General features: G+C 39.0%; 1 protein-coding gene across 1 annotated transcript; it reads left to right on the top strand.

Moving 5' to 3' along the window:
- Window positions 1-202: 202 nt before the first annotated feature.
- On the top strand, window positions 203-24,523 carry GANC (glucosidase alpha, neutral C; the record flags this gene model as incomplete). The annotated part of the gene is made up of 23 exons (XM_010178207.2): window positions 203-265; window positions 1,844-1,952; window positions 3,494-3,621; window positions 4,149-4,331; window positions 5,200-5,245; window positions 6,679-6,745; window positions 8,145-8,241; window positions 8,801-8,981; window positions 9,836-9,989; window positions 11,196-11,431; window positions 12,617-12,743; window positions 13,632-13,711; window positions 14,594-14,737; window positions 15,128-15,224; window positions 15,608-15,709; window positions 16,190-16,433; window positions 18,128-18,192; window positions 19,296-19,372; window positions 20,629-20,703; window positions 21,119-21,232; window positions 21,767-21,879; window positions 23,433-23,536; window positions 24,414-24,523. Coding segments are annotated over 23 exons (2,716 nt in total), but the record flags the coding sequence as incomplete, so codon positions are not given.

Here is a 24,523-nt window from a genome sequence, read left to right on the forward strand (position 1 = left end):
AATTACCAACATTTAAAAGGAAGGGGTTTAGCATGGAACTAAATGTGTAAGAAATTCTTCCCATATCCAAACAGTAGTTCAAAGTCCAACACATTTTATGTCACCACAGTTGTCTGCACTCTTTGTCTTATCCCTCTTGAGGAGGACCTCAGCAGGTGTTTGGTGAACATACTTAAATATTTTCTTTATCTGCTCTTTCTAGTGTCCAAGATGAGGCTGTGGACAAAAGCACCTTTAAGGAATGCAACCAGATTGCTTTTTACAGGTAAAGAGGAGAATTGTAGTGTAAGGTTTTGTTTTGGTTTGGTTGGTTGGGGTTTTTTAAGCTAACAGTATTAAAGGATGCAGGAAGTAGTTACACATAGATTTTTAAACACAGCAAATCTGCTACTTTCAGGATTTATCTTTCAAAGTGAGCATTCCACTCACCTATCAGGAAGCAAAAATCAGCATATTTTAAAAGGTGGAATCTTGCATCCAAAACCTCTTCTGTTAAAATTCAAAAGAGTCAGTTCTCTCATCTGACAAAGCCCCAGCAATATTTGAACTATAGGTACACTCAGACGCGGGTTGTTTTCTCGATATGGATATTTCTTGATCTGAATATCCGTAGTTCAAAACAACAGAATTCTTAATAGAAACCATTAGTCTGTGACAACAGCATACATGATTACAGTCCTGTTGAACAAGTACCTTGGCTAGAATTCAGCATCAAATCTAAATTCTAGCTCATTAGTGTCATAAAGCTACCCTTAAGCTAAGTGATCTTTCTCATCCCACCTCTAACTGAGATATGTCTCCACCTTTTTTTTCCTCCCATCCTCCATTGTCTTCTATCCCGTGCTGCCTGAGTGAAAGGAATGATTGCCCAGTGTTATATCAGTTAGTTGCTGATGGTACTGGGTTACGGTTTCAGATATTCATTTCTGTTCTGCAGGAAATTACATTCAGAAAACCCCAAATAACATTTTGGTGGTGGGACCAGGACTCCTTCCTCTTTTCACACCAACCCTTTCTAGCCTGTTGCCATTTTAACTTAATACATCTAATTTCTCAGCAGGAGATTGCCACACATTGTCAAGCGTCAGAGCCTGTCTTTGCTCTGCTTTTGAAAGACATCCTTTATCTAATTGCTCGAATTTGTGCAGTATCTGTTGCAAGGAAACAAAGTCAGTTTACTAATGAAGAAGCTTCCCTTTAAGGTGGCTTCCAAGACACTTACCTTTAAACAGTTCATAAAACTGGGGCTCAGCAGAGTGCGTTCTATAAATAGTTGAAAGAGCCTCTGTTTCAGGGTCTCTGTCCTAAAAACATCATCAGGGCCAAAAGCTATAGTTAAAACTCCCTAGTCAGCAGGCTTGTTGAAAAACAAATTTCCTCAGTGCATATTCAGGAGGTTACAAATTACAAACATATACTGCTTCATCACCACAGAATGTAGAAGCTGTTCACTGGGGGTTTGCAAGCCAAGCAGGGGTATATGACAGAAAATGAAAAACAGATTATTCAGCTGAAATTGCTGGGGTCATGGAAAGAAGAAGAATGTAACTGGACAACAGAGTATTTAGTTGGGACACTTGAATTAAGGCTATTATTGTTTAAATAAACCCTATAGAGTGGTGATGGGTGACCAAACCCCTCTGACATTTCATTCATAAACATGTATGTGTGCTCAGAACCATATTCCTTCATTTTCTCCTTGGCTTGAAGCACTGATAAAAATTATATTTGAAAAAATTAAAGACAAAATTAACAAGTAAATATTTCTAACAATATTATGTTCCTCTGTGTAATATAAGCCACAACAATTAGGGAGACCAAAAATAATTTTCTGTCTTGTCAGGCGTCAGAAACTTCTACATCCTGGAAAATCCTTGTATCGAGTATTGTTGGATTCAGTCACGTTAAGTGATCAGAATGTCCAATTCCAAATTATTCATGAGGAGAATAAGGTAAGACCCCACCTAGCATAAGAGGGTGCTTATAGAAGGAGCAGTGAATATTATTAATGAGTCTGATAATATTTGAGATTCTTCAGTGATAGATATTTAAGATATGATGCAAAGTATCAGCCTAAAGGTGTCCTTACTGGTCAGTATTTATTTGACAGCTTGAGACCGTGCAAGGAGAACACTTATTTTAAGGAACATGAAAAAAAACTTTATGAAAATTCTGAATAGACCTCTCTTTATGTGAAAAAAAGTTTTTTAATTCAGAGTTTTCTCCACTATTCCAAAATAATAAATTCTTTTTCTGTAATGGAATAAGAAGACCTATGTTCCAGCACCTTCTAACCATACCTTTGTATTCTTGTATTTGCTCAGAGGCAGTTTTTTGTGAAAAAGAAGTCATCTTTGCATTTAAGAAGACAGCCAGGCAGAAAGGTGTCTTCTGTTCCTCTAATTTAACAGCGTAGCAGCTAGCACATTCACTCGGGGAGCTGGCAACCTAACCCATCCTCAGATTATGGGAGTTTGGAACTACAGCTCTCTTCCATGCTCTGAGCATCACACTATGTAGTTACTATACATAAATGTATTTTCAGCTTCTCTATTTTCAGCTTCTCTTGTTAATCCTTTGCCGACTTCTTTGCAGTCGGCACAGAAAAAGAAGCCTATTTTTTGTCTAGATTTTAATGTAGATGGTAGACCAAAGGTTCTGTGGCTTCCTAGACTATTCAGGGTTTTATACAAAGATGGCATAATATAAAGTATTTCTTAGGAAGCAGGTTCTGGAACTCCAAATAGATCTTTTCTCTCTTGTCTACTCTCCCTCTGGTATGATGCCTCTTTCATTCTTTCATGCCTTTGAAGAGAGTGGGGCTGATAGGTAGAGGGAAAAGATATCAGGCCAAAATTCTTTAGCCAGTTTTGTGTCTCATGGGAGGAAAGATTAAGACAGGAAAAAACAGAAAAAAAATAACACCTATGTAGGGCTCCTCCACTGAAGAAAAATGAGTCATTTTGTGTGAGCCAGAACAGAGTGACCTCCCAGTTCCATGAACTCTAAAATAGCAAGTTACAGTGGGTAGGGCAGTATTATGCATTTTATTTAGGTGTCTTTCTGACACAGTTCATCAGTGTCAGCACCACTGTGAATAGTAGTGGACAGAGCACTGACAATTTTGAAAAAAGCCCACATCTCAGTAGTATCCCACTCTTCTATTGACAGCACAGTAGTGAAATTGTCAGACTTTGAGATTAGTGTATACCACCCCTGTTTTCCATGCTGCTTGTGGGAAGAACTGCAAAATGCTAGACATGAGAGACTTGAAGATAAAGAGTCTACTTAAAAAGAATAGCTTCTTCAAAAGGGAGAAGTAGAATTAGCTGGTGTAAATTCATATGAATGACTGTTGGTCAGCAATGCTAAAGAACATTAAGTCAGAAAGCAGGCATGTTTTTTTCCAGACAGGAAGTGTTTTGTGATGTTGAGTTGAAAAGTAAGTTGGTATTTTTTATCACTACCAATTTATCTGTTTGTTTGCTCCTAGGTTCTTCTACAAGTAGAAATTTGTGAAATAGAAGGCAATATTTTCAGGCTTAAAATTGATGAGGCATCTCCTCTCAGAGCAAGGTACAAAGTTCCTGATGTTCTTATAAAGGAACCTACCACCCAGAGGTAAGTGATGGGAAGATGATTTAGCACCTTAGTAGCTTACACAGCTTCATTTGCAAGAGTGTTTTCCCTTCTCCCTCATTTGTGCTACACTGCAGTTGTCTCTCTACAATACAAAGTTGCTATGAGAAAAGAAAATAAAAATGCATGTGGTTAATTTGCTTTCAAAAATTCACGTTAAATACATAGGGTAAAGTTTTGTCATATACATAAAAAACTTGAGGCTATTTGAGAAAATAGCCTACTTGTTACAATACATAATTTTTACCTAAGGCATTACCTATTAGTGTGAAAGGAATGCAAACTCTGGAGAGTTTTCACAGCAGTTCTGTAGCCACCTGTTGCGCTTTGCAGTGAACCCTGAACACAGCATGTATTTCTGGTATTCTTTGCCTCAACATTAGCCTTGAGGCTTTTATAATATGTGCAGATATTCTCAGCCCATCCTTTCTTTCAAATTGTTACTTAGTTACAGTAGATTTCACATGCTGCTGATTCATATAAAACTGTTGTTGCTTTTTGTTTACCAGACTTTTTATATCCCAGAAGGAGGCAGGTATTTTGGCACTGTCAGGTGTTAATGAGGACTACAAACTTCAAGTCACAGCAAACCCCTTCCAGGTTGAGCTACAATCCAAGGGTGAGACTGTTCTGAGCATGAATTCCAATGGATTGTTATATTTTGAGCACCTACAACCACATCCTAGTGATAGGTACAGTATCTGTCTATCGCATCATAGTATGTACTGATTGTGCTGTAGCTGAAGATAAACAATTCTGTGGAATTGCAATTTCTGTGATAGAAGCTCTTATGTATTGAAATCTGTCTTCTCTTTTACTTCATACCAGTGAGTACAATCCTGAAGTTTTAACAAAGATATTTTAGATCAATTAACTGCAGACTGTTTTAATCCTGTGCAGCAGCCATGTGCAAAATGTTAGCTTCATTTCATGGTCAATTCTGTAAAACATTAAAGTATCCTGGTACCCCTTGTCTTTCTTGGGAATAAGTGATAGTATTATGATGATATATGATGGTATTATTAGTTTTGTCTCCTTTTATGACGAAACTTACTCTTTAGGTAAGTTTTATTCACCATATAAGCTCTTGCAGTAAGTTTTGTTCAACTTCCAATGTGCCGTATAGCTGCAAGATTTTACAGGTCAGTCCCACTGCAAAGTTCTGGAAGGGTGAGAAACCACAGTGCAGGACATGTCATGACAAGAAAAAGAGCATAGCAAGCATCTCTCCTAGAGAGCATTATTTCAAAAATTGTAATTAACAGATAGCCCTTAACAGAAAATGACAAAGAAGTGACACTGATGCAGATAGAAATAAATGTGAAAGGCCAAGAAGTCAACCTAACTCAAATATGGAGTGAAGGTTATTTTAAGACATTGAATGTTAAAATGATTTGCCAGTTAGAGCTCTCAACTATGACCTAAATTTTCAGAACAGTCAAGCATCAAAACTCTTATATAATATATAAGGCAATGCATAATGCTATATGATTTTTCTGTTTGAAGTCCTTCCTTACGTTAACAGTAAACTGATTATTTCTATGTATTTTTTTTCACTAGAAAACCTACAGAAGAAAACAAGGAGGCAACAAGTGATTCCTCTAAGGTGACCCATGCTTACTGCAATTCCAGCATGAATATTTTGTAGAAAAGAGAATTAGCATCACATGTTCATTTCTTCTGGTACTATGTTTACAGACATAGTCTAACCACTTTCCAGTGAAATTCAAAATGGGCGTGGTATTTCATATTGAGATATTTTGCAAATTTGGAGTTGAATAAAGGTTTATGTGTTTTACTAGGGCTGTAGAAGGCATCAGTCGGGTACACCTAGCTCAAAAATGTTTGGGGATTTTTTTTGTGGCCTTTTTATTTAGAATTTATTTCTCTTTTGTTCTCTCATTTGATTTGGAGTCGATGTGTAAAAGGGAGTTTTGTGGTAATATTTGGTCATTTTCAAATTCCCTCTTCATTGCAAAGAGAATTTAAAAAGAAAAAGACCTGTTTTATAATAGTCCAGAAATATGCCTCCAGATACATTCATGCATAATACAGAAGTAAGATTCTCTGTGAAAAAATACCAGGTCCTGGCAGTGCATAAAGGCACATAGCAGTTTTCTCCGGAGGCTGAGTTATGTCCATGATGTAATTTTAGCCTCCTGTAGAGCAGATGGCTGATTACTCCACCATCCTGTAATAAATGGCAGGAGCTGTGCTGCCTTCAGCATACTTGTGTCTGAACTCTGAGTTCTGTCAGGGAGCGTGCTTGCTTTGGGGGAGTCACACATCTGCAAGTGGCCACGTCCGCTTACTCTGGGATGGATGTAGAAAAGAAAACCAGGAAAGACGCTGAAAAAAAGTGGAAAATTAATCAAGAAAATTAATGGCAGGGCACAAGGCTCAAAATTTGAAGGAGGTTAAAAGTATCAGTTGTACACACAGGACTCTGGAGAATCTGGAAAGGTTTTTTGTTGTCCGACTCTTACTGTTTAAATGAGTGGGTTGGTTTCTGTTTGTGTAGGTTTTCCTGTTTGGTTCCATCCACACAATCTTTGTATTTCATAATCATGTTCAACATCCAGAAGAAAGACATTTTTTACAGTGGGAACAACCATTCACTGGAACAGCCTCCCCAGGGCTGTGATAGAGTCCCCATCACTGGAGGTTTTCAAGATGCAATTGGACAAGGTGCTAGATAAGCTCATCTAGGCTCTCTTTCCCACAAAAGGTTGGACCAGGTGATCTTTTGAGGTCAGTTCCAACCTGGGCTATTCTATCATTCTATGATTCTATCCAAGACCTCAGGTATTACCTTTATGCTGTAGCAGACTGAATGTGTGCTCCAATAGCTTGTCAGTTCTTCAGAGTAAATTCCTGCAGCAGGATCTGAATTGTGTTTTGGATTTATTTATATGAACCATATTTGTCAAAAAAAGCACTGAACAATGTACAAATATCATGTGAATAAATGTAGTTTTCTTAGAAATACATGATGTGTGCAGGTGCACTTGCTAGGCTTACCTATTTCTGTTTATGCAGGAGAAACGAGAGGATCTAGGTCTCTGGCAAGAGAAATTTGGCAGTTTTTTAGACGTCAAAGCTCATGGTAAGTCTCAGTTTAGTTCTGGAAGCAGCTTTACTGCTTTCTGTATACCTGTGTTCATTCATATTTCTGTCTGCTTTCTGTTTAGCTGCTTAATGTTTATCAGTGTCTCACTCAGCCCTTCTTTTAACTTGCCTATCAGATATCAGTGAAGGGTAACAAATTTGACAAAAGTACTGGGAATATTCATTAGATTTCTGTTCAGGAGGGAAGACGTTAAACGTGACCCATTTCTTCAGCTCACTGTGTGCCATTTCTGACACAGCATAACCGTATCTGCATTGGCTGACTGCTATATAATGTATTCTTTCCTTTTTGTTTTCTTTTTTTTTCCTTTTTAGTATCAGTGCGTAACATTGATTTCGTTTGTAATTTATTCTCACAACATATCAGAAATCATGTTATCTAAGCATTAATAATTGTCACAGAGAAACTCCTTTTAAGTAGGGGACTACAAAAGGAAATACTGAGCAGTCTCAAGGGATAAAAATGTTATAGAAACTTGAAGGCCAGTAGTTGAAATACAATTTAAATTAATTACCAAAATTTATGACCATCTGCTGCCTGTACAGTTGTATTTTGCATTAATTGAGTTGGTTAACTTTGTCCATTACCACTATTATACAGACTTTTACAGCAACCAGCACTACCCAGCAGCTGCAGTAGGGAGAGGGAAGTCTGAAAGAGCTTCCTTTTGGTGACAGGAGCTTCTTCAGTTCACAGTCAGGACACAGCGGGGCAGGAAGCTGTTGCCTTAGTTGTTCATGCTGTATCTGATGTATTAGGGCAGCATCATGTTTTTTCTGTTTCTCTGTGTTGGAGGAATTAAGTCCATATGGTCAGGTTCTGATCCTGAAGCCACTGCTTGTCAGTCTACAGGATCTCTGGTCACCTGCCAAAACTTGCTCTGGATTCAGTAATGTGACAAGATGATATCACTGGCAGAGGCTCTTGTGCATGCTACTCCCCTGGCTGAGACTGAAGAGAAGAGCTGTAGAAAACAGGCAACTCTCACTCTAAAGTCCACTCTGCTGGACCACTGTGCTGCAAAGCTTGGCTTGTAGGTACTGGGATAGAAAGAGGAGATAATTTTAAGCAGTTTCACTACAGAATAAAAAAGTGACCCACTATTAAATGTATTTTTTTCTATTAAAGTGATTCATTTTATCTTCTTCTTAAGCAGATCAAAATCAGAATAAATACAATAAAATCTGTTTAAAACATTACCTGTATAGTACAGAATTAATAATGAAAGTGAAGTTGAAAGCAAGTATGAAAGAGCTAATAATTAAAACCTGCTTTTTAATGGTTTTTTTTTCATTTAGGTTGCTCTGCTCTGTTGTTTTCAGCTAAGCCTGAGAATGGAACTCTGTGGTCTTCTCTTTTAATGTTATTCCCACAGGTCCTAGTTCTGTAGGCATGGACTTCTCTTTACATGGATTTGACCATGTTTATGGAATACCACAACACACAGAAGCACTTCTTCTCAAAAACACCAGGTAAAGGTGACAGATTGCTAGTGAAAGCATTATCATTTTTGTGAAGGAGAGCTATAACATTGTCTTAATAATTTAATGCAGACAGCAGCTTGAGATATGTATATTATAAAGTGTATATTTTAATGATACAGCAAGCTGAATCATAGCCCCTGTCCATATGGAGTAAGTTGTTCTGCTTTCCCTTTCCACTCTGCAATTTCATGAATGACCCCTTCTGTCCTCTCTGTTTTCCATGCAGCTTTTTTCTGAATTGCAGGATTGGTCATGTTTAAGCAGAAGTCTTAAAAGAGCAACTCCATGGGAAGATGGGAAAGTTCAGAATTCGTATTTTAGGACTTAGAGCAAATAAATGGGAGTCTCACTGGCAGCAAAAATGTTATTTGATTCAGACAGCTAGGATGAAAGCAAAGAAACAGTAATGTAGGCTGTCCACTTTTCAGCTCTAGATGCTGAAAAAAAGACCATAGTACAGGGTGTTCACTGAATGTTCACTAAATTTAGTGGAATGGCAATAGTGCAGGATGCTTACGTATAACAAACATCTGTTTGTTTGTCCTAGTGATGGTGATGCTTACCGGCTTTATAATTTGGATATCTTCGGCCACAAGATACATGACAAAATAGGCATTTATGGTTCAGTGCCCCTTCTCTTAGCACACAAGACTAACAGAACTTCAGGGATCTTCTGGCTGAACTCTTCAGAAACGCTGGTGGATATTAGTACAAGGGCAGTAGCTGAGGTGAGAGTTGCTCACTTTCCTCAGAATTTAATAATGAAAGAAAACACTCCAGGGCAGGGCCAACAGGAACGTAACAAAATTGTCTTCTCTAATGAAGAATTGCCAGTCTCTTCCTCCTTTCCTCCCTACTGCTAAATTTGTTGTATTAAACCACTGAAAACAAGGAGATTACTCCTTTCAAGAATTAAGTTATAGAATTTGTACCCTAACAGATCTACAGGAGAATGCAGAGAGGAAATACATAATGTTGGAGCAGAAAAAATCTGCGCAGGTGGATGTAGCAGGCGGAAAAAATGGTGGACAAATATCTTGACAATGTCTTGGATTTGAGGAATTCTCCTGAGTTTTTAAATTCTTGGAATTGCCACGCATTTCTGCTTAGCAGGCTCATTCTTCAGTGGAATGTAATTGACCTTCAAGAAACATAAAATATTCAGGAAATTAACTCACTCAACTCTTGAAACACAAACATATGAATTCTGTTAAAATTGAAACAGTGAGAAAAAAAAATCTTGCTTTATTCCAGCACTTCATTACATGGTTAAAATTATTAATTTTCTTTATTACTTATTATATAGTTATAGGTAACTCAAAAATCTTGCAGAAAATGCATAGTCTTTAATTACAGAAAAGATTTAATTACTTTGCCCCTCATTACCCATTTTTCTTCATTAACTATTAGTCTATTTTGTGTAAGCAGTATGCAAAGGATTTGGGAAGGATATGTAAGAAACAGTGTATATTCCTAATACCTGCCAGGTATGTCTAGTGGATTTTGTGGGTTTCTATCTTTGCTCCTTCATTGAACAAAAGTTTGATAGAGATACTCAGTTTTACCTTGTTTTCCTTCAAAGGACACGCCATTCGGATCTGCTGCAGAGACTGCTAAGCAGAGAGCAGTCCCTCTAACTGATGTGCGCTGGATGTCAGAAAGTGGGATCATTGATGTTTTCCTGCTGATGGGACCCACTGCATTTGATATCTTCAAACAGTTTGCACAACTGACAGGTACTAACTCACGTAATTGGAGTCAATATGGCACGTTTACCTGGGAGATTCTCTGAGTAACATGCGGTACCTAAGGGTGGGTTAATATTTACCAAGCCCATTGTGTGCAGGAGGCCAGTTGTTCCCAACCTGCAGTTTGTAGAGCACAGGCCGGTGCTTTGTGAAGACAGGCTTCCATCCTTGTTTTGCCTAGCATCTACAGCTGGTCAAACTTGGCCCTCACAGAGAAGCCAGCATAATTACTGCTATCAGAAACTGCTGCTTTAGATGAAGAGAGGAGACACAAAGGGCTAGAACTGCCAGTCACCATCAAGACAGGCCACCTTATAAAGAGAAAAGACTGAAGTTATGAAGTAATGTATCCTGGAAGGTGGAGAAAGAAGATAGGCAACTGTCAAGTGTCCATTAGGGAAGGGAGCAGAGATGGCATGCATATATGGGAAAGGAAAGAAGCAAGAGGCTAGGGAAGAGACTGAAAAAATGGAGGCAAGAAGACTAACATTTTATTAAAGCAGAAATCCTTTAAGTGCTAAAGAGAATTAAAAGCACAGAAACATCCCTGGTAGTTCCTTAGTGTGTTAGCAATGGTTGTTTATTGCACAGATGTTATGGAGAGAATGTGGTTCAGTTGAACAGAACAGGAAAGTAGCCAGATTGCAAGAGGATCTTGCCAAGCAGAAGTGCACCCTTGGGAAAATTTCCCAGCTCCCTTTTGCCATATGTGTACATACCTACATGTTTTCTAAATTTAAAAATTCCTAACAAACAGCTGCAATTCCATGGTCCTTGCACTGCAGCACCTGTGGGCCTGTTTACACTACTCAGATTCAGGCAGTCACAGGAACTGCATTCTCCTGATTAAAATCTATGTAACTATTTGCATTAATGACAGTTAAGGTAATCTAGAATATTTTTACATTAGAAAAAATTAAAGATTAAAATTATATTGGTTACTGCGATAACAGTTCAGCATCGGGGAACAGCAAGTTCCTTCTCACTCTTGTATTATCATTACAGCCCTCTGCTCTGTTGAGCTTGTTGTAATGTTTGTTATTTCAAGAGTTCAGTCACTTTGGTATGAAGAATATGTTCTAGACTCCACTTAGGCCAGCATTCCCTAACCCCAGATAGATACATATCTAGAGTTTCTAGATAAAATCCTGAAGGGCATTAACAGTGTTATCTTCATTCATATACTCTTCCTAGGCACTCAAGCCCTGCCTCCCCTTTTTTCTCTGGGCTACCATCAGTGCCGGTGGAATTATGAGGATGAGCAAGATGTTAAGGCAGTAGATGCTGGCTTTGATGAACATGATATTCCTTATGATGTGATATGGCTGGACATAGAACACACAGATGGCAAGAGGTATTTTACTTGGGACAAAAAGAAATTCCAGAACCCCAGAAAGATGCAAGAACATCTCAGGAAGAAAAAACGCAAGGTAAATAATATAGCAGGTAGAAAAAAATTTCTTTGTAGTGTAAAGCTACCTAATCTCGCTTTAACCACGGTACTTCAGATAGTCAAAACAGTTTAACTATAACTGAGTAAATTAGACTGTGGTGCAGTCTGGTGATGCTTCCAGTGCACAAGCTATCTTGCTGAATTCAGCTCCTTGTGCTGTTTTATTATTTCGTAGTTTGTTCTGTACCCTGACCATCAGGCTGAGTTTGACCCATGTGAAGCTCCATCTTACGGAAGCCCAGTGCTGTCCTCAATGGGCACAGTAGAAAATTTTTCTACTTGACATGAGCTTTCACCATTGGTAGTTGCTATCCTTGCTTCTTTGTATTGAGAATACTTTTTAGTTTCTGCTGATACTAACTGGGATTTGTCCATTATGTTGATACGATTACTTACCATAAACTAAGTATTTTTTCTGTCTGGTGACATCCTGGTATGATGTGTAGTCTGTTAGCTTAGTTAGTCTTTATTTCTGCTTTTACAGCTAAAATATTTTCCTTGGAATTACAGAGGTATTAAAATGTACAGAGTTAATATCTAAAAGTTGTGGAATTACTTAATGCTTGATCTTTGCCAAAAGTCAGTGGACTGGGGATTGTTTGAAATAGCATTCAAGTTTTATAATGTCTTAATTGGAGCTATGGGACATTCTCAGTTTTACAGCAAGGCAGTCAGTGGCAGCAGAAAGTAACTGCAAAATACAGTAAGTGGATGTTTAAAAAAATTAGAAACTTCTGTTGCTGTTGGATGCTAATACAAACTAAGATATATTTAAATGTCTTAAGGCAAATCATTTTAAGCAGGGATGTGAACATGGAAGTCAGATATTTTCCTATTCGCAGAATACAGCAGTGTATTAAATGCAGTGGTTTTAGGGATTGGGGTACTTGGTTTTATCTGAAACAATGTTTTTTGGGCTTTATTTCAGAGAGGCAAGCATGAATTCATGTCCTCCTTGTAAATTTGTCTATTATACAGCTATTCAACTATAAGTCTAGCACAGTATATACAAGAACTGGTAACTGCTTTCTAAAATTAATGACCCAGCTACCTTCTTTACTTGAAGTAAAATCATTATCTGCCTGTTATCAAAAGTTAACCTATACTGGTTTATTCAGTACAGTCGATGCTAATGATGCATTTTATTTTTTTATCCTGGCAGCTTGTCGTCATTGTAGATCCCCACGTTAAGGTTGATCCCACATATTCCCTGTATTCACAGGCAAAAGACAAGGGATATTTTGTGAAAGACAGAAACGGGCAAGATTTTGAGGGCATCTGTTGGCCAGGTAAAAGAAAACTCTATCTCTATAGTTCAAGCTGTTTATTTTAAAAATTTTGCAGAATAGTTTATTTGGGACCCATGGAATTGGAATTAAATTCTTACATTTCTTGCATTTTTTGTAAATATTCAAAATTGGAAACACTTTGTGGTTTCTTTGGTACAATCATGTTCTAATTGCCTCAGCTGTACAACTTCCTCTTATGTCTATTGGATCTGCAGATAGTCCCAGTGCCTAGAACTAAGAAAGTTACATTTGTTGATCGGAACAGCCATCTCTCTTCCCAACTTGTCTAAGGGTAACAGAAATGCAGTCTGATCTGTTGCAGTGAGCAATTGAGTGAACCCTGATACTGAAGACTTGATTCAATCATAATATAGTGATTTGACATGTTATTTTTCATGAGGAGATCTCTTTGCAGGGAGGCAAAGGAGGTTGTCCCCCTTCTTTACAGACAGAAAGCCCACAACCCTGGCAAAGGAATTAATATGGGAAAAATCAAGGACATATTACAACTTCTAGTAGCATGGCAGGATGTAGTTATTCAGCTTTTCAGCAACACTTTCCTGTTTAAGCTCAAAATACCAGGGATGCTGTCTCTCCCTGGCTTCCTGTTGACCTCTGAACATATTTCAAACTGCTAGCGGTCATCCTGAAACAGTGCTGATCTTCAGACCTCCAGAATCTATGTGCGTTGGTCTGCAGAACATGGTAAGGGGTGTACTGAGTTGCAAGTCAGCCTGGAATTTGCTATTGAGCTTTTGTCTCAGAAACAATATTATTGGTACCCATTGTGGAAAGCATCCTAGCCTTAGGCCACTGTATTTAGGTGCAAAGACAATGCATGCCTGCTCTTAAAATGAGCTAAATAATTGGGATCTCCTACATCCACAGGTTCCTCTTGTTACCTGGATTTCACCAATCCTGAAGTGCGAAAATGGTATGCAGATCAATTTGCCTTCAAAGCATACAAGGTATGTATTTATTTGCTCTGATCTACATATCCTAGAAAGCCTGAAAATGGGGAAAAGAGAGAAGATAAACTATTGGCTAAGCAAGTTGGTGGCTTTTGTAGCTGTATTATCATAATGTAGAGGAAAATATCTTGATAAGCTGAAGTACCACAGAAGGATTTTCTTCATGGACGTGTCTACGCTGAGAAAGTTGGAACCCAGTGAACCTGCTCACTTAGTTGCACCAGTAGGATGGACAAACTGCAGACATTTTAACAACATATAATCTAACACAACTGGAATTCCAGCTTCTACTACCATGATAGCACACAACTAGTGATGTGGGAGCGCTCTCTCATAGCTCATGGTTACTTCACCCCGACGTTCCTTCCAGCACCTGTCTAGTGCTGGAAGTGTCTGGGTGAATACTGCTGGACACCTCCAGTTCCCCCCTCCTCGGCCCCGAAGTTCTGCTTTGCAATAGCGTTGTTGAAACCACTCCCGTAGTAGACATGCGTAGTAGACATTTCCCATGCTGCTTTTCCTCTACAGTTTTTCTCTTCTGCTGCCTCTGATTTTTTCCTCATGGCTATTCAATACTTCTCTTTTCCCTGCCTCTTTTCACTCACCAGAAGGCAGGAATAGCAAGCACCTACTGAGTTTTGTAAGAATTGCAAAAGTCAAATGGGCTTGTCAGCTGCCACCCTGACCAAAAGGGCCACCAAGAGAGATGTGATGAATGACTGTCAGCTTTCAAGTGACCACAGGAATATAATTACCATGTCTTGCTTTGCTGCTGCTGTTTCTACTCATACCCCAGACTGGTCTGACACCCACTAGAGATAAACACAGTGTGTCACAGTGATTGCTCTGTTATGTTCTAATTGCACCTCTGTGTCCTAGGGATCCACTAATATCCTCTTTGTATGGAATGACATGAATGAGCCTTCCGTCTTCAAAGGGGCAGAACTAACAATGCAGAAAGATGCTGTGCACTACAACAACTGGGAACATCGGGAATTACACAACCTCTATGGATTCTACCAGGTAGAGTATCTGGAGACACAAACCAGTAGTTATTCACATGGAGTATGTCTAATTTACACAGTAGTAGGTATTCTGTAACCTCCATCAAGGACTGAAACTCTTTTGTGCTGGATATTGCTATGTTTGAAATAAACTCTGTAACTGGTCACCAGAAAATGTGACGTCATCTGTGCCTTTGTAACAATGTAAATTACATTGGCTGTGACTACATTATATTAATATTTTTTTTTATTCAAGTATATTCTAATAAGAAAGTGTTGCTTTAATAGTAGGTATTATTTGTGTATATAGACTTCTTAATTTTCCTGCCTTGGAAGGCTATAAAGGCAGTGTAGCAAATATCCTAACTATAGAGTTTATCTTCCTGACTTTTATATTCATGATTTTCAGCAAATGGCAACTGCAGAAGGACTCATCAGACGTTCTGCAGGAAAAGAGAGACCATTTGTCCTCACACGATCTTTCTTCGCTGGATCACAGAAGTATGGTAAGTAAGGACTAGCTGGATGCCTTCTACGCTGCTTTGTTCTATTAAGCTTGGTGTGTAGTAGTTAAGTCTAGAGAGGGCAGAAACTATCTGAGAAATACTGACATGGTGAGCTGATACGAGTGTATGTGATCAAAAAATTCAGGAGAATCTGGCAAAGTGTATACAACTTAAAGGCAGGGTAACAACCCGTGTTCTATGACAAACCACTACCTGCTTTTATTGCATATTTCAGGAGCATGTGTGTATAAAGAAAAAAAGTTGCAACGGACAGCAGTTCACCAGTAGTTCATGATCACTCTTGTCTTCTTTCCTTAACTGCAAGCATAAGCTGAAGCATACGCCCAACTTGCCTGTGTAATGCTGAAACTGGGTATTTCCAGGGGCAGTGTGGACCGGAGACAACACGGCAGAGTGGGGTTACTTGAAAATATCCATTCCAATGCTTCTCACCATCAGCATGGCAGGGATTTCATTCTGTGGAGGTAAGGTGTTTAGCTGGAGTTGGTCACTACACATAAATCACTGGTGCACCAAGCTTGTACCCCCAGACAGAATTCAACATAGATGGTGGAAAGCTCCAGTGCATTTCCAGGCAGTTTCACAGAGTAGTCTGGTTCCAGAAGCCAATAACATGGCTCTCACCATCATTTCTCCACTAACTCTTATGTAGTGTTAGCATCCCATCTGGAGCAGTGGTCCTCAGGTGGTGTTCTGTGACTGTCCTCTGTCACTGGGGAAGGCACTCAGCTTCCAAAAGCTCTCTTGAGATTTTTATTAAAGGATAACTTGTTACACCAGTTTTCCACTCTTATTTGGACAAGCAGCTGCCCAACAGCAGAACTGCAAGCACACTGTGAAATGCATGAATTTATACTCTTGGAATGTTTGCTAGAGGAAAACTTAATATTTCTCCAAATAATTTATGCAAATGTGTTATTTTTCTTTGTCTGCACATTATCTAGCTGATGTGGGAGGATTTATTGGAGATCCAGAACCAGAATTACTTGTTCGCTGGTACCAGGCAGGAGCCTACCAGCCCTTCTTCAGAGGTCATTCTAACATGGAGAGCAAACGGCGAGAGCCATGGCTTTTTGGGGAGAAGAAGACCCAGATCATCAGGGAAGCCATTAGAGAGCGCTACGTCCTCCTGCCATACTTATACACACTGTTCTATCGGGCACACACAGCAGCTGAACCGGTTATGAGGTAAGAGCGTAAGTCAGGAGGTTGAGTGATTATCTTCAGGGAGTTACTTGGAGGAGGGAAGTTAAATTGTAATCTCTTACCTTTGTGATTAGTTATTTAAATATTAAAAAAGAAACAACACACAAAATTTACTAATTTTCATGCATTCTGCAAGCTTTGGTAGGGTTCTCAGAAGAAAATTACTTGGTTTGGGGTTTTTTTCCAAATGATGCCTAGAACACACTAATTCAATAAACACTGCACAGGCTTTAAACATGTTTTTAAAGTACTGTGGACTCCAAACTTCTTGTCATGATTAAGAACATTATGTAGTATTCCAACCCACACTTAATACAGTGCTTACTGGACTCTCAACTTGCTGGCCTAAAAACATACAGGCCATTTTGCCCCTCATTAAAATATTTGTTACTGTTGAATTGTTACTGTTATAAAAGCTTATTTAATATTGAAAACTTGATCATTTATTTCTGCAGTATTTCTTCTGATTTTTCTTTTAGTAGAGAATCTAATAATCTAGAACAGAAATTAGAAGTTAAATTTCTGTTCTGCTGCTCCTTAACCTCTGAGAAAGTGCCTCAGTGGAACTGAATGCAACTATCCTTTCAGCAAGAGATTAATGTCATTAATCTCACTGGTATTGCTGTGTCTTTGAGGTTGCCTTAGAACCATCCTCTTGCATCATATTTACCTTTACTTATCGTTATGCAAATGCAATACATCTCCTAAGTTTTAAAAACATAAACATCTTTTTGACAAGGGTTGGGTGGTTTTGAAGATGATTTGCATTACAGACATAGTATGAGCATCTGTCTGCACCTGTACAGGCGTAGATGGTCCTGTTGTAAGCACTGACATAGCAGGTTTTCCTGTCTTTCTTGAAATGAAGCTTATGGTAACATTATGCACTGCCCACAATATTAAATAAAACTTTGATTATGTTAAATTTGCTGCAGTAGTACAGAATTAGAGAGGAAGTATGGTATTTTTGTCACTGAGACAAGCAGAGTGGAAAATGTGTTTCATTAGCAAGCACACGAACAGCAGGGCTACAGTGAACAAGTGGATGCCTTTGAGTGAGCAGGTGAGCTAGGCTTTTTGTGTAAGGAAACCCAGACCTTGTGGCTGAATGAGCTATTATTGTCATAATCTCTCAAACTTTAAAAATATCACTCCTGTTCTGTAATCAGATGGTTATTGCACTACCCTTTTTTAAGAAAGACTGAAAATTAGTTTCTGGTACAGTTTTTTCAGTCCTGACCAGGAGGAAACATGCTATGAAAGCAGTAGTGAGCTGCTGAGAACAGGAAGGACTGTGCTGCAGGGACTAGCTCATCAGGTGTCAGCATTGCTGGTAGACTGTGACAGAAAGGCTCATCCATCTCTCCTTTGCTAGAAGGAAGGTACTGCAAGTTTGTAAGGAGGAAGGCAGGAGGGGGAAGAAGGTGAGGCTGCAGGAGGCCAAACCATAGATAGGTATATTGGAGTGTCTTAACCCATGTTGTACTGGGAACTCTCATCAGTGACTCAAAAGGGGGAGTTTAAGGCACAGAAGATGACCTTGCCCTGTCTTGAGTTCTTGATAACTGCATCTTGCAAAGAGAGGGAGGAAATGGAGTCTGAAAATGTGAGAAAGCCTTGAATAGGCTGGTGGAAGAGAAAAAACTAACTGAATCCCACTATCTGTCTTTCCACAGGCCCCTCTGGATAGAGTTTCCAGGGAAAATAGAAACTTTTGGTGTGGAAAATGAGTATATGCTGGGTAAGCAGGTGTCTTTTCATTCTCTTAAATATGAGGTAAATATTTTTGAGGTGATAGAGTGGCACATGACAAAAAGAAAACATGAAAACTCTGCCCAAGGCTTTTAAAAATTATATTGTAACTGAAAATAGAACTTGAGAACTCTTTAAGGGTCCAGGTTTTAACAGTACTTTGAAAATAGCAGTCATATGAGATGCAAAAACTGAGTTCAGTCTCACTAGCCACTTTGAAAAAACATAGTTGGTTTTGATCTGAAACATGGAAGTTCACTATAGCAGGTAAGACCACAGACTGCTTCAGAAATAATAGTAGCAAATAACTACTATCCTAGGCTGATTGTTTTTTACTCTGATATGGCTGGCTGCTAAAGTCAGTTTTCTCAGAAATTAAGCTTATGAGATGAATGTGTTTGTGTAAAGCACATTCAGCCTCTACAGGAAGAGAGAATGGGAGAGGAATGTTGCATTTTTTTGTTACTTCTGGGCTCAAGAGTGCCTACTAATGGCTTTCGAATGAAGTGACTTCACTTCTCATGCAAAAGTCTGACGAAGGTAGGCAGGGCACGGCAGCAAAGCTAAGTGTGGTGAAGCAGAGCATTTCAGAGGACTCTTGAGAGTTCAACTTGCATCACCAGTGGGCAAGGAGGGAAGTTCATCAAACTGTACAGTCTATATACATTAATGTATTTGGTTTTTAGGAGTAAAGAAGAACCATCCCCAGTGCAATAAGCTTAAGCAGATTTTTTTTTTTTTTACAAAGACATTCCCGTCTTTCACCTTTTGGTTAGAAAAGCATATTTTTTTGTTCAACCAAAGAGTAAAAAGGCAATTATCTCTTTGACTATAAGGGACCCAGAAGTGCCTCCAAACTGGTGGGTATACAATGCAGCCCCGCTGCATTCCAGTGCCATAACAGAACAAGACCCAAGGAGCCATCAGCTCCCTACACATGCTTTTTTTTCCAGTAGAAAGTGAACCTAAGCACATGGCATGCCCAAGCAAGCCCCTAAAATGTCTGTGGAAGGCTGACAACCTTAGAGCACACAGCTTCTGCTCCAATGATGCAGCCTTGAGGACCACAGCCATGTTTATCTTTTTCTCCAGGAAATGCTTTGCTGGTACATCCAGTCACGGAACAAGAGGCCAAGGCAGTGAGTGTTCTGCTTCCAGGGTCAGAGGAGGTGAGGATGAATATGGAGCTGCTCAGCTGTTCAGCCCAAGGAAGTACTTTACACAGCAACCATCTCCCATCCACGTCCCCATCTCGTAACTGCTGAACACTGCCACTGTGCCAAGTGCTTGGCCGGCCATTCTGTGTCACTCTGAACCTTCCTTCCATCTTGATACCTCGCATGCTTGGCTCACAGTAAATTTACTTTCCTGCTTTTCCAAGAGCTGCTGCACAAATCTCAGGTCTCCTATAATTCAAATCTCCCCGCAAGGCTTGGTGTTTCTCATGAACACCAAAAACCAGCTTTATTAAATTGTCAGTTCCCTTTATTCATGTATTGCTTTTTGGGTTAATGTTCTCCTTTATGTGGAAGAAAAGGGACCTTTAAAGAAAGGTCATAAGGAAATCAGAAGGAAGCTGTGGAGAGGGAAAATTACAACAAGGAAATACAAGCCTCAGTAGCCTGGGCTGTGTGTAGCAAAGACTTTGACATGTACAGAGATCAGTTTCTCTCTGAAGTAAAGTTATTTACCCACAGAGTGGCACTGTGATCCACTCCTACAAAGAGTGTTTGTCTGCAGCAGGTGACAGCTGGAGGAAGGGAAAGAATTCGGGGAAAATAGTTCCTAAGGGAAAGCCTGAGACACTAGAGAGAAATGAGAGTAAAGACAGCATCACAGGGGAGTGTGTGAGACCTTGCAGAGCCTTGTGACTCTACTAATGCGCCTGAGGACTTTTAGAATACTTCTCAATATAAGGAGGAAAACAGACTAGGCTCTCCAAACAAGTTAAGAAAAACATTTTTTATCAAGATCTCTGTGGGAGTTGACTGCCTGGCACACTTAAAGCAGTTAAACCTGCTGGCAGGTGTGGTGTATGGGAATTTTCAGATGTAGCTCTTTTTTGTGACCTCTTATTAGCAACTTTGTTCTTAATTTTCACTTCAATATAAATATGCTTATTATGGTACTCAGCATTTCTAGATTAAAGAAAGTCATTTCATTGTTTTGTACTTCCAGATGCTTTAAGACATAAGTGATGTTATGCAAACTGTAGAAAAGATCAGCTTGTTTTTGTGCTTCAGGAATGAGAATGTGTTCTTTCCATCCAGAAGGTCATTTGATTTAAAAAGTAAAAGTTATTTCTTTCACATCAGATAGGTTGTTAGGAATAGCGAGAGTAAAATTAAGCAGAAGAGTAAATTCATCTGCAGAGGGAACAGATCTTGTCGTGTGTGTCATGCTCATTCTTTTTTAATTTTTCTAGATTTGGTATGATTTCAGAAAATTTAAACGAGTGGAAGATCCAGGCACTCTGAAGATCCCAGTAACACTGGAGAACGTATGTTTTTGTTTTAAAATACTAATTTCATTGAGCAGGAAAAAAAAATGGGTTTTTGTTTTGTCAACATTCAAAATGAGGAAAGTTGTATTTCAATTTCCTTGTAGGAATGTAATCAAAAGTAGCTTTTGTAGAGAAGAAAAGTCCCATCTCCTTTGTTGTTAGATGGAGCACTAATGTGTCCTGGCGGTAGAGAAAAGTGAGATGATGTAAGAGTGACTTCTCCAAGCAAAAATATTTCACTTGTACACATACAGGAACATTACTACTATTCCCATTGTTAGTTGAGTAGTTTTCCTGTGGTAAAAGTTCATTTCTGAGCTTTGATAAGAGCAAGCTTCAGTTATCCCTGTTCCAAGTTAAAATTCTATGATCAGAGTATATGAACCTTTCTACCCTGGCTTTGTTTTTGCAGATTCCTGTATTCCAGCGGGGAGGCACTGTGATACCTCTGAAGACCACGGCTGGAAAGTCCACTGAATGGATGACAGATATTTCTTATGAACTCCACGTGGCCCTGGACACAGAGGTACTCTTGAGATGACATTTCCTTGACAAAGTTGTCTTTTACTCCATCTGATCAAACAGGTCCTTGCTGCCTGTTTGATCAGCACAATGGTATCTGCATGTGTATGCCCAGTGGCTCTCCTCCACTTCTGTCTGGGTGGGTTCCCACCTCCCTCCCACTGTTCCCTCAAAAGTGGGACTATCTGAGTATTTTTCTGATCTTTCTCAGCCCTCCTCTAATCCTTTGGAGGAAGGAGCAGAAAATGAGCAGGCCACAAACTTCCTCTTGGAAACATAGAGAGAGCTTCCCACAACTGTCTTTTCTTATCTGTGAGATGATACTTGATACCCACATCAATGTACAAAACTAGGATGTCCAAGTCTTCAAGCACTCTTGGAGCTGGACTCCCTGGGCCTTCTGGCGATACAAGTCACTAAAGAAAAATAAGCATGCACCCTTCACCCTGAAGCATAACATACAGTGAGACGTTTTTAGTTTTGTTGTCCAGCACTAGAAGCTGCTGTTAATTTGTACTCCATCTGGTGTGTCTCACAGGCCTGTGCAATAGGTGAACTCTACCTAGATGATGGGCATTCATTTCAATATCTCCACAAGAAGCAGTTCCTGTATCGGAAATTCACTTTCCACAAGAACATTCTCTCTTCCAGGTAACAGCAATTACAGACAAAAGCCACCAATACTGTCACTGGAAATGCCTTTTCTAGCTCATGACGCCTTCTTACAAATGTAGAAGTATTTGGTGCTTATTGAATTCCCAGAGTATGCAGAATCTGTCATAAAACTGCAAAGGTAAACAATGTTCTGCATAAGTCTAAGGGCAGCAACACATGAAACACTGAGTTGTCTCATACTGTTTCAGTCTAGTCAAATTAGAGATTCTACAGACTTACTCAAATACGAAGAAAGTAATCAACAAGAGTAAAACCTATCAGAGAGACAAAAGATAATCTGGGAGATTTGCAAATAGGAAACACCTGGAGTGTTTGTATTTTCTAAGATGTATTTTTCTAAGATCTTCTTCACTTAGAGGGCCATCAGTTACTGGAACACGCTCCCCAGGGAAGTGGTCAAGGCACCAAGCCTGTCAAGAGGACAGGACAACTTTTTAGTCATGTGATTTAGTCTGGACGATCCGGACGATCCTCTTAGTCATATGATTTAGTTTTAGGTAGTCCTGTGAGAAGCAGGGAGTTGGGCTCAATCATTATGGGTCACTTCCAACTTGAGATATTCCGTGATTCTGCGTGGGAACCTCAAACAGACACCATTATGTGTAGTCTCCAAAAGTCATCAGCAAATGCACCATATATATTACCATGGTAAAATATACAAGAAAAGCACTTGAAAGAAAGCAAAAGGGGACACGACCTGCAAAGGTTGAGTGAAACAACCTAAAAGCCAAAAATATCCATAACTGCTTGTAAGGAAATAGATGCTAAATGTGTCACTATGACACTTTTACTGTTGAAGTATGTTGCCCATGACACTGTGCAGTGCATAAATTGGGATTTTACAGGCATTTCTTTCTTCCTTCAGGTTTCAAAAACATGCAAGAGGTAGTCCTGAAACTACAAAATTTAACACAGAGCAAAACTGTAGACAAGCTTGGGCAATATAGTTAAAAGTATGCTTCAAATCTCTCTATCTGGGATATGAAATCTGAAAAGGATGGAAAACTGTTGCTAAATTGCTAGTAAATCTAGAAGTTGGAAAAAAGTCATTTTTTTCCACAGAAAAAAACATTCTGTTTACTCTGGAAAGGAAAGTTTCATTTTGATTTTAATTTTTTTTAGAGCTTTTTAATAAAAAATTAAATTAGTTACAAATTAAAAGATAATCATGCCTCATCTTGAGACATCTTACTTGGAAAATGTTAAAATTAGCTTTACATTTATACGTAGGAGTTTTAACTACAATTTTGCAAAAATCCAGACCTTTTCTGGTTGAGAAAGCCATGCTTTTTACCACAGAATATCTTCTCAAGTTTTTTTCTTCTAACTTCATGAAATGTGCTGTGCAGTAAAAAATGAGCTGATAACGGGAGAAAGTTTTACTTGTCTCAAGAGAAAGGTAAATAGAGGAAAGGAAACCAATATAGGGAACTTGCAGGGTGAAACTGAAGTAGTACTTTCTCTGTATGATGCTGAACTTCTACTGATGGACAGAAACTAACATATGTGAAATAATTTTCTTTTTTCAGCTGCACAGATGAAAGTGGACAATACCACACTACATGTGTGGTTGAACGGGTAATAATTCTGGGATTTGGACAGCAACCCGCTTTTGTGACAGCCTGCTCCAAGGGTGATTAACTGACTTCTATTTTACTACAATTTTTTTAAATACTTTTGCTTTGCTACCATTCACTAGAGGTGGCAAACTGACAGCTCTATAAAGAGGGAAGTGTTACAGCACAGGGAACACCTTTGTTTAGTTTTCTTTGCTACTTTTTTGGATATCAAGGGCAGAATTTAGTGAAAGGAGCCAGCAGCTATTCACCCCTGATATCACATGCAGAACTGAAGAACACTTGCTTTGTAAGGCAAGAGACACATCAGTAAAAGCAGTTCAGAATTAACAAGTTCAGAGAACTTTGTCGTGCACAGAATATGACCAAAGATAGCGTTTCAGATAAAGGACCAGATTTGTAAGCCTGCCTAATCTGGAACAGGAAACTTCCAGACAAAACCAGAATTATGTTTTTGTTCTCTTGCTCATTCAAAAGCTATGTGGGGATCTCTAGAAGTTGTGAGGGATCCCATATGCATAGGTAGTAGCATCTACAGAAAGGGCTTATCATTTCTGGTGGCTTTCCAAGCATGTCCCTTCACTTTGGGAATCTTATGGACATGGACTTTCTGCCTCCACCTGTCAATCTCAAGGACTTTTAGGGTGCTTGGAGGAAAACCTATGCTGAAACAAGGGTTATTTTTGAATCCTTGAATAGTTCCATAGTTTGATGTACCATAGTTTAAAAGGGCAGAAAAAATTAAAAAGTTTTTCCATTTCTGCTGCATTCTTATGCATACACTGGGTAGATTTGACTACTATTTCTTTTTTAATCAATCCTTTCCACCAGTGGCAGAGACAGTCTGAATTAAAAACTAGAGGGAGTCACGTGTAATTTTGTTTCAGAAGGATTCTTCTTAAATCATATAGTAAACTGTCTTGTCCTATTCAGATGGGAAAGAGAAAGAAGTGGTTTTCACATACGATACGAAGACCTCTGCGCTGACGCTGGAAAATTTAGCCCTGAGTGTTGATGCTGACTGGGAGATTTGCATCAACTGA

The sequence above is a fragment of the Antrostomus carolinensis genome, unplaced genomic scaffold (genome assembly GCF_000700745.2).
Source record: "Antrostomus carolinensis isolate BGI_N321 unplaced genomic scaffold, ASM70074v2 scaffold7331, whole genome shotgun sequence".
NCBI classification, from domain to species: Eukaryota; Metazoa; Chordata; class Aves; order Caprimulgiformes; family Caprimulgidae; genus Antrostomus; species Antrostomus carolinensis.